Source organism: Egretta garzetta, unplaced genomic scaffold (genome assembly GCF_000687185.1).
Source record: "Egretta garzetta isolate BGI_Z169 unplaced genomic scaffold, ASM68718v1 scaffold291, whole genome shotgun sequence".
Lineage (NCBI taxonomy): Eukaryota > Metazoa > Chordata > Aves > Pelecaniformes > Ardeidae > Egretta > Egretta garzetta.
The window spans coordinates 1,354,087-1,365,530 of NW_009258783.1; the positions used below are offsets into that span (position 1 = coordinate 1,354,087).

The 11,444-nt window shown below is 36.5% G+C and overlaps 1 protein-coding gene across 1 annotated transcript in view; it reads right to left on the minus strand.

Moving 5' to 3' along the window:
- The window catches only part of USP6NL (USP6 N-terminal like), a 130,116-nt gene extending 120,545 nt beyond the window's left edge, over positions 1-9,571 (minus strand). The window contains exon 1 of the mRNA XM_035889158.1: positions 9,486-9,571. Within this exon, the coding sequence (XP_035745051.1) occupies positions 9,486-9,489 (4 nt within the window). The 5' untranslated portion in view covers positions 9,490-9,571. The remainder of the gene's footprint in view (positions 1-9,485) is intronic.
- Positions 9,572-11,444: the final 1,873 nt, after the last annotated feature.

Consider the following 11,444-nt stretch of genomic DNA (forward strand, 5'->3'; position numbering starts at 1 on the left):
AAGAGTTAGTTCACCAAAATGGATGCTCCACTTAATGACTGATGCATATTAAAACAAACAAACAAACAAACAAAACCAACCAAACAAAAAGCCACACACCCAAGAGCCTAACCCTTAGTTTCAGATAAATACTATTTCTTTTAGTTTGTTTAAATGCATGAGGAATAAATAAATATTGAAAGGTCACTAAAAGTAACTTACTAGCCTTTGCTCTAAAAAGTACTTTCCTACCACATAGAGTAAAAACTACAGATATTTTTGTCACTGCTTCTGGCATAGAAGAGAAGATGGTGGGGGGAGGAAGTGGGGAGGAAACAAAAAGCAAAATTGACACTTTCCAGTTGGTGCCTCATCTTTTCCAGGCAAACTATAAACCTAATTTTTCCTCTCCCATCCCCCAAGACCAGCCCCGATGTCCTTCAGATACTCTTACAGTAACTTGATGTAACTGGGGGTGGAACGAGAGGAAGCTAAAAGCTTGCCTAGTTTTTACAACCAGATATAAAGTAGTATGAAATATAACTGCTCTGAAGTGTGCGAGGCAAGCAGGGTCTGTAGAACAGCCTGGCCACAAAGTATGGCTCTAGCACAGCATCAGTGACAACATCAGTGTCAAGCATCAGTGACAAGCATCACCTCCAAAAAGTAAGTTTGAGTGAGGGCAGGGAAGGGGATTTATGCCATTATAGCATTTGTACATTCAGAAATAGCTGCATCACAAAGTAATACTCCTTACATAATGCTGTACAAAATTCCACTACCAAAAAAAAAAAAAAAAGGGAAAAAGCTTTATATTGAATGCAACAGAACACATTCTGGTGGGAGACTTATTTCCCTATGTCTCTAAAAATTCTGGGAAGTCTGACTCCTGCTCAAAAGAGCTCTGAGTGAGCCTTTCAGCACTCTACCACGGAATTAGGCAGGTTTTCAAAGAGCTTTTCAAGGGTAAAACAGAAAGACTGCATTCAAAAATCCTCTCCTATGACAAACCAAAGTGCTTTATTAAAACAAAGTGCCCTTTTATATTAGTGATCTATTAGATTAATGACTGCAGTGGCCAAAAGCACTAGATTCTACAGCATGTTAGTATGCCCTCCATTCCAGAGAATAATTATGTTACACAAAATAAAACAGGGAAAAGGAATAATAAAAAAAAAAAAGAAAAGAAAAAAGACAAGAAGGAAAAAAGAAGAAACCACAACACACGAGCCTCCCAAACCAGCCTGGAAGTCCTGAAGTCCTGCACAGCTTTCCGCTCGCTTCAGAAAATTTTGAGCTGGATAGGTATAGGCACACCAATAGCCTTAAAAAACATCCAGTGCTATCATTTCAGTCTCCCACATATTTTTAAGAATTACAATCTCTTAATTATAGAGGGTTCTTTTGCAATGAGAGATTCAACGAACCTTATAATCAGCTGATTGATAGGATATCACCTAAGTGCAGCTACTTTGCTTACACCAACATCTGCTACCATCCTTTAAACACTGAAAGGATGACAGATTGGATAATTTAAGTAAAGAAAAGATCTTAAATTTAAACAAACACAGAGCCAGTCATGGAACCACTAATCCTGCTGGGATTACTTGCATAACCCCACTTATGGCAACAACCCCAAATATTTTCCGTCCGGGCTACAAATCAAAGAAGTTGTTTCCTATCAAAAATTGGGTAAAGAATGTCAAGAGTAGTTTTTCTTGAAACACAGTCAATGTAGCTCAAAATAACTACACAGCTTGTAAATCAGGTGTTTTGTTTCTTGAATATGAAAATAAATAAAGTAACACAACATAAAATGAGGCTGCAGCTCACTTTATTTTCTTATATGTGATAACGTCACACTAACGAGCAGCAAGAGCTTCACTTTTCCAACACAGTGGTGCGTATTGTTCAATCATTTGTACGGAAAGGGCGAACAATGTGACTCACAACAGGCAAGGAAAGTCCTCTAAATACCTCACTTAACACTGCTGTTGGAAAAGTTGTTCTTCAGCCCATTTCTAATCCTTCATCGGACTCAGTTGTTTTGTGAATTCTCTAATTCAACAGAAAATTGTAACACCACTAGGGAGCTTAATACTGCAGCCTCTAGAAAGTCCTCCCCACAGTAACTGGAACAACTTTGTTCTGTGTCTACATAGTGCCTTCCGCAAAGAGGGGGGTGCCTGCCCAAACATCTACATTTATAGCTCTCGATTTTCATCCATATTTTAGCTGTGAGTTTCTGCACCCTTCCCCCTTTGGAATGTACTTGAACACCACCCTCAACTTGTCACAGGATTAATAGGATCCCAGAAATATGAATTGCTTACATAGTGGTGGATACTTGATACTCACTCCAGAGAACAAGGTTACAGTGTGCTTTGCTACTTACTCTTTCTGCTGCAGGAGTACCAAAGATCCACCACAAAGACATCATTGTGCAGTATTCTATATAAAGAAATACAGAGATAGGCCCAAAGGCTAAGATTTAAATTAAAAAAAAATGTAGCAGGGGAGTATTACCATGCCAAAAGGCTGTACTTCTGTGTACACCAATTACTCATAATAATTCAGCGGTCCTTACTAGCCATCAATCAAAACAGTGAGAGGAAGACCAATTTAGAAAGAGGACTCTCTCCCTCTACAGATACACATATAAATAAAAGAATTGTTATATATTTCAAGTATGCATTTTATAATATAAATAGAAAATAATTATATAAAAATATATAGTACAAACGTAACAATGCATTTTTACATATATATAAGTTATTATTATAAACCTATTTCTACCATCTTTGCTGTTTTGGACACAAACACAGAGTTAGTGTCTCATAAAATAAGTAATCTGTAAATAATCCAACCTTAATTTTCATTGAAAACGTGACAGAATAAATGTGAAGTGCAAGCATCTAAAAAGGACATATTCAGAGAGTAATAGGCATGTATACAAAAAGACTGGTCCTCATTCATGATGGTGACTTCCCTGCCACAACTCTCCTGTCAGTTCAAAACTAGCAACAGTTTCCTGCCAGTACCAGCATCATGGTTTACAAACAGAAATTACATTGGTGTAAACGTGGGTGCCCTGTTGCACTAGCTTATTTAGAGAAGCCCCATCAATCTGACCATCAATTTAAACCCACAGGGAGAAAACCCAGCTGAAACAACATAGCTTTGAAGTTCCCTTTATGACAAAAAAATTTAAACAAAACAAACAAACAAAAACCCAAAACAAGTGCCCCAACACCACAACTTTTTAAAAATGTTTAATATATGTATTTGAATATATGCAATGAGTTTTAAAACATTTCACCTTAATATACATTATTAACTAATTTAAAATAAACAGTAAATACAAAGCAATACCTTTTTGTTGATAAAGCCTTACAGAAAGTGAGATGACTGAACTTGATTATATCACCTGGAAGCACAGTTTATTAATGTGGTAAATATGGTTTTGGTAGCTGCAATCTCCTGCAAAGCTTACGAAAAGAAAGTAACTTCTCTTCAGACTATGGAGGGCAAAGACTTATTTTCTTCAGTTAAAAAAAGTCCCAGAACAAAACTCAAAAATGTTTGTCTTCCTCTTCAATCTAAAAATAAAGTTTAAGTGCAAGGAACACCACAACTTACCAGTCCTCAATATCCTAAAGTAATCAAAAATAGCGGAAGGATTATGAAAAAAATTAATCTTAAAAGTCTGTTTAAATGCAGATGAATTTCAAAAAGTTTTCATTTGTGTTCTGATATATTTAAATACCTATCCTACCAGAAAAAAAAAGCTACAAGGTCTCAGAAATTGCATCATTATGTCAACTGAATAAAGAAGAACTGAATTAAGAAGAAATCCAACATCATAAAATATAAGCATTAAGAAAACAAGCAAGTTTCTACTAACGCGCCTACATTTCCTCAATGTGATGCATCAGTTCTGTGCAGCTAAAGTATTTGTGTTTATTTTTTATTGTGACTAATGCACCCTCTGTATTTAGAGGGGTGGTTTAATTACAGCATTGGTGAGAAACTGGGTCATCGAAGATCTGATTAGTCCTCTGGACATGCCTCTCCTCACTTAGTATAGAGGAAGCCTAGGATTACAACATTCCTAAACAACTTAGCTTGTTGTCCTAAACAACTAAACTATAGTGCCATACACACTTCAAGCCAGGGAAAAACTGCGTAATCACTGGAAAGAAGACAGTCTCACCCACAGACCACTTATTCTCACCCCTGCACTCCTCTCCCTGCATTACAGCAGTACAGCCATTTATGCAGCTACGTGGTACACAGCTTAGGGAGCCCACCCAATTCAAATTGACCTCATGAATGCTCCTGCAACAAGGAAGAATGCAGGAATTCAGACAGGGAAGGGACACCACCCCCACTATTGGCAAGGGAAACGTTTTTAAGGGGGTCATGAAATTTTAAAGACCCTCAGTTCAGCCTTGGCTCCTACAGGCCAGGCCTTTCTAATGAAACCCAACTTCATTCAAAGCTTTTCCACAAGTCCATACAAGTTTCTGTAACTCATTAACTCTGACCCCTGAATCTGCAGTTTAAGCCAGAAAACCATCTCCAGCATGCTTGCTGATAGCCTCCCTCGAGTATAGCTGCACTCTATGGAGGGGACATGGCACTAACTAGCAGTATGTGAAGAAAATAGAAGTTAGAAATTAAGCCACCACAGGAGAGGAACAGTGAAGCAAGATCAATTAAGTGCTTCTCCTGACTGCTAGATTCAGGAGCCAAACAACTTTGTATACATCTGTTTTTCATGCTTCATCCTCCCACTACAATAAAAAAGTTGCTGCACTACTACCTCTGATCCAAGCGCTCATGTGTCACCTCAGTTACATACAGTGGTAAATTCCCCTGACAGTTTCAAGAAGAAAATAGAGCAAATACAAGATAACTACTCATGTTACCAATGAAGTAATTTTTATGGGGTTGTCCATATACAGTAGCTTACTATTTTAAGGGGGTTTCATTCTTTTCCAGAGAGTTGAATTGCAGGGGGGGTTGTTATTATGTAACTCTTAAAATATTTTAAATGTATCCCAAGTCTTCAAACTAACCTTTTTCAAATCTGCATTATGTCTTTTTATCCCCCATGTCCTACAATTCTTTATCATTCAGATCTTCAGTTTTTCATAAAGAATTACTATTTCAAATGTCAGTAAAGATGACCTAGGAGACAATAGCTTCTTCTATATTTCTCAAGTCACAGTATTTCTGAAGATTAGAAGATAACTGTGCTGTGAAATCAGAACAACAACTGTTAAAGAAAGCACTTTGCATACTGTATCTTCAAGCTTGTATTTCATGAATGGGTTTTCAGGGTTTGTGGTTCAAAAATAAAATGAAAACTTAGCATGTAACATAACAATCTAACATCCTTTAGCTATTCATTATTATACTTCATTATAATGATATTTTAGCTTACTTCTAAGCTTCCCTTCCCTGGTATGCAGTTTTATGTATGAACCAGAACTTAGTCTTTTTCCTTTCTTTCAGTCTCAGCTCGCTGAAAAGAACTGGTGACTACAAAGCCTCTTAAACTACATCAACCGGCTTTATAGTTATTTGCAACACTACCCCAAAATACACAAAATGCACAGCCACCTTACACTTTGTGTAAACCACAAAGAATTGTCCATTTCCCAGCATTTATTTTATGAACATATTGACTTGGTCCTCGCTTCACTACAAATTTGTTCTGGCATGCAATGAGGGGAGATTGAAGGTGAAGGGGGTAAACTGAGCCAGCCTTAACCAAACAGACTTTTTGTAGCCTAGGAAGCTTTATAAAAGCCCAGAACACACTCTTCTCAGTTGCAAGCACAGGAATAATAATGCATACTTGCTAAAGCATTATGTCGTTATCTATTAAGGCTGACCTTAACATTTGTTGTAATTCCCAAGTTTATTGCTCGTGAACAAAGAAACTGACAGCCGAAACTATTTCTTTATACACACTACAAGAACACAAATAGAAAGTAAAAAAATTTTTTTTTTTTTTTTTTTTAAGAAATCACAAAACCCTAAGGTTCCTCTGCGAACACAAACTAGAAAGCCAGCTGTAATGAGAGGTCAGGATAAATAACCAACCATCAAACAGAAGCAGCCTTTAATCACACCATTGTGGTCTTGATTTGAACTGGTGAAGCAAAAAGTTTCCCACTTCATTACCAGGCCACACTGACCAATTTCAAAATATAAGATTACGTTGCATAGGATCTCTCCAAACACACAAAATGCGCTCCTATCCTCAGTCAATCACGAAGAAAACATGACTAGATGATACTGAAGCATGAAGAATAGCAGGTTAACTTCCCAACTGCATGCAGTGTTGAGTTTTTAGGGTGTGGGAAAGAAAACTAAAAGCAGAAATACAAAGCCAGGAAAGAATTATTCTGTACAATTTATTATGACAGCAGAATAATAATAAAAAAAGTTGGCACTGTATCCTATACATTTAAGGGAGAAAAAAAAAAAAGATGTCAGCAGCTTGCTGCAACAGTATGTACTAATGTTTAGTTTAATTGTTTGCAAGCCGAGTTCATTGCAGCAGCTCAAATAAGTTCACTGCACTGACCTTTCTTCAAAGGAGAACGCACAGGAAAACTCCCAAAGCACCGTTTATAATCATAAGAATTTATCATGACACTACACATTTTCTGGCAGCTAAATGTCAACAACTGGAGAAAAGGTAGAAAATTAAACCAACTCTTGCTGTGGTGTGACATTCTAGGCAGGTTACATACAGCCAGGACTTCCCCGACAAGTTATCTTTCAATACAAAAATAAATCAAAATCAATCTAACTTAGCTACAGCATGTGACCTCACTGTCCTATGGGGCACACAATGTTAAAGTGCAATTTGAAATATGGACTTGTCTTATCCTTATTTATGAAAACAGACATTTATAAAGGCATTCCACAGAAATAAAAGCCTTAGTAGAAACTGCCTCAGTTTTAACACCTTTTCAGATTCTCTGTGTTGCCCAACAACTAAAAACAACTCCCATGAATGGTGGACTTTGCACTTCTGTCAAAACTCTTCCTCAATACTGGAGAAAATCCAGTACAACAGGATCTGAAGCACTTACCTACACACCTGGTAAGTATTAGAAGTTATACAATAGCAGTAGTTCCCCTATTCACTTCCCCAAAATTTTTAACTGATCATTTGCTTAAAAATAAGCTTGGGTGTGCTTCTTAAGTATCAAGGTATTACAGATTTACTTCTACAATAAGTTTCAATAAAGTAATACGCTCTCTGTAAGAAACTGCTAAAATGACAAATATGATACAAGGTAAAAATGGCTTTTTAAGCTAATGAATAAGGTTGGCAGAAAACCAAATATGAACCGCCTGTGAATAAATTTAGGACAGATAATAGAAAAGGGATTTAAATCATTTTAGGACTGAGATTCTATAACAGCCCTTCACAAACAGCAATGGAAATGCATATTGCATCAAGTGCACCACATGAAAATAACAAGCAGGATTCTATAATGTGGCCTGCACGTAACAGGATTCTGAGTTTTTTAACCAAGCCTTCAGAATTTTGACGTTCCCACATTTTAGATCATCATTTCAGATGGATTTTCTGTTTGAATTACACTGACGCACAAGTTCAGAATACTAGAGACTCCCGTCACTTTACATATCTGGCTATTCTAGGTGCCTACAGATTTTGTGAATAAGCTTACACGTACAGAAGTGCGCAAATAAATGCACCTTCATAAGAGGATAAATGCCTCACAAACTGAGGTATTCAGTAGAGAGGAGCCTAAAACTATGTAGATCATGCTTATACTTCACATTTCTCTGAAGTAAACAGTAAACTAAGAAATCCAACACCAGCTGAACATAAACATCTGATCTTCTCTAAACCGTATTTTTCAGAAAAGCAGCATTTTCTTTTGTGCCCTTAAAGCCCATCACTTAGCATGGACTTAAGCACCTAATCTACCACAGGAATGTGGTGTCTTGCAAAGAAGAGACTATATTTTGAATAACATTGTTATTATTATTAACCACCACAAGAAGTACTGCCACAGCGTTATTTTTCATTTGAATAAGGGTCTTCAGTCTCGCTAATGTAAAGCTGAACTCTCCAGTCTGGAATCCCATCCAAATCTCACCAAAACCAATGGTGTTTTGCTCAAGCCATGACAGTGTTTGTTGTTCTCAAACCAAAAACATCACAGCAGCACCCTGGTGAATCACACTTAACACAGCAACTATGATTCAAAAGGTAAAAAGATTTACAGATACTAGTTATGTTTAAGACTATGCATTAGGCCATGAAAGTACATGAGATGCTCTGTAAAACAAATGATGATTAACATAGCGGCATTTGACAAATCAGAATATTCAGGTACTTGACCTGTAAAGTTGTCATCTACGCAATACAGCGAATACTTTATACGTCAGAAGTGTGAATAGCAATATGAAAGAGAAAAGAGATCTACTTATATATAAATACTAAAATAACCATCTACACTAAGCATGAACTCTAGAGTTCAGCAATTCTTTCAGTCCTTTTTTTTTGGTGTAGTTTTTCCTTTGCTGCACTTAGCAAGCATTTCCTCCATCATTCTTTTTTTCTTCCAGATGTCAAGAACAGTCATTTTTCATTTAGTTTGACAAGAAATTTAACCAACAATTTTCTTTACTCACTTCCTCCCAGAAAATCAAATGGTCTTATTTTACTAACATAGGATATAATTATCCTACGAACTTGATGCTCATTCTTCAACAGATTCAGTACAGTTGTGTTGAAACTAAGCTACATTATAAATACAGTTCCTGTGTGTATGAAGTTATATCCTTATTTCTACATGATGTAAGGCTAGGTAACGTTGCTGCCAAGAATTAGCTTAAGTCTCACATCCGGAAAACTTATGAAAGGTCTTTAAACACTCAAAACAGTTCACTAAAAAGAGATTATCTTACCCATCAGATATGGGTAAAACAAAACTTCTGGTGTCTTTAATGTGTTTTTTCACCAAAACAGATCTTTCCAACACACGCCAGAATTCCTTTGGGATTGGACCTCTATACTGGAATTTGAGTAATTTATTTATTTTTTCCCATAAAATGAAGTCCATTCATTTTATGTTAGATTTTTACCAGCTATTTTAGCTTACTGGACAGTCACATACTTCGGAGTTCTTCACAAACCCAAGACATTTTCCCCTCAGAGTTACATGTTTTATTTATACTGAGAAAAACAACATCAGCTTGTTACAGAACTTACCTTCTTGAAAAATGATACCAGACTACTTACAGAGCACATACTGATCAAAAATTTGCAGGTTAAGAACAGTATCTGCCAAATCTCAGCTTTATTTGGTCATTTTTAAAGGACTGAAGAGACAAAACTCAGTATGAGCAGAAAGAAACACCTTCCAAAACCCACTACAGAACCATGTTTCTTCTAAACTGCAAACTAAGGGTTTCTTTTTTCTTAAACAAAGAAATCTACTCACTCATGACTGGAAACTTCTTTGCATATAATCCAAGACAGGTCTTGAAGCAAGGTCTCTTGTTGGAGAAGGTTTCTCAGAGGTATACATGTCCTGATGATGGTAGGAAAATAAAGAGACAAATAATTTTCTCAACTTCAAATAACTAGAATAAATGTTTATATATAAACTGTCTCTCCTACTATCTTTTCATCTTACTTGTTAAAAAAAGGAACACAAAGATGTGTTTGTTATGACTGAGGAACTTCACTGCTAATGGAAATTTTTTGAAGTTTATTAATTCAAAACCTGTACTTTCTTCTAACATTCATATTATAAACGTGTGCATGTACTGGTTCATAAAATAGAACCGCTCCCAAAAGATAACAAACATCCTTGAGAAGTTAAAAGTACAAGACTACAATATGGATATGAAGGGAGGCTAAAGGGTTAACAAAAGGACTTTTGTGAAGCCAACTGTAGATCCATCTTAAATTGCTAGCATTGTGTTTTAGGTTAACTTACTAATCATATGAAGTAAACTATAGATAAGAAACTAACACTGTAGGGAATGTGGAAGAGGAGAGATTAGTAGCAAATGGCCCATCTTCGTTACAGGCCTTGGAAGGCAGGTAGGAGAACAAAGCGTCTGGCACTTTGTCGATATGAGGATGGCCAAGGATGGGGAGCCGGTTGGTACCGGCTGTGTTGTTCTGACAGTGGAATAAGGGGGGTAGAAGCTGGACTTCACCAAAAGGACAAGGTGAAGAAGAGGAGTGGATGAAGTAAATGACCCCTGAAGACCACCAACTCAAATCACTGAGCATGCGCAGTTGGGAGGGACTTACGGAAATGATCTCTTGAAACTAATTTTAATACGAAGCGGGGACAGGTTATGCCTATGTATAGGCATATTGGGAAACTTCATGTATATGTAACACTTTGCTACATATAAACAGGGCAAGCTGCCGTGTTACAGTGTGCACGACTTTGGTGGGACTTCCCCCTGTACTGCCCAGCGCTGAATAAACATATCTACTTTACAATCTTACAGATTGTGGAGTCTGTTTTCCCCACGTCAGATATAGTAACTGAAAATACCATCAAAGCAGTATTTTCCTTCAGCAACCACAGCTAGCAAGAAGATGCAATATAAAGATACTCTTTAAAACACAAGAACTACGAATAAGTTTACTAAATAAGCATGGGTTGGCATTAGCGTCCAACACTTTCTCCTCAGAAACAAAACTTGAATAAGTTACCATTTCTAGCAACTGTAAACCATCAGATCAGTCAATTCATAATCAAAATGAAGAAAAAAAAAAAAAAAGATATATTCAAGTAGGGAAGATAAGGGTTCACTAACAACATGCCTGTCTCTCCCTGAAGCAAAATATAGAGGATTTTATCTCCAACAATGACAGCACAGCAAGTACATTTTGGAAAATTTATTATGTAACCTCCATCCTGCTGCTAAAAGCAATTTCATACATATCTGATAGAACAGTTAAACAAAAGTAACTTCACCTCACACCTGAGATGAAAAGAAAAAAAACCAAACATATATATTAAGCTATAAAGAGTTTTCCTCTAATACCTGCACAAATAGACTTTTTCTGCAAATTAAGTAATATTCTGCAATTTATAAAAGAAAAAAAACCAAACATATATATTAAGCTATAAAGAGTTTTCCTCTAATACCTGCACAAATAGACTTTTTCTGCAAATTAAGTAATATTCTGCAATTTAAAAAGACAAAAGAAGAGATCTAACTTTTTCTAAAGTATGAGTTCACATAACATTTACAGATTTACAGCACATGCCAAAGAAGTAGAGGAACTATCACAGGACTGGATTCACATCACAAGAAGGCTCCTATACCAATGCTAAAACCAGTTTTGTAAAGGGGAAAAACAAAACCCACCACCAAAGCAAAAAAACCCACCACCAAACCCACCCACACACCACAAAAAAAAAAACAAA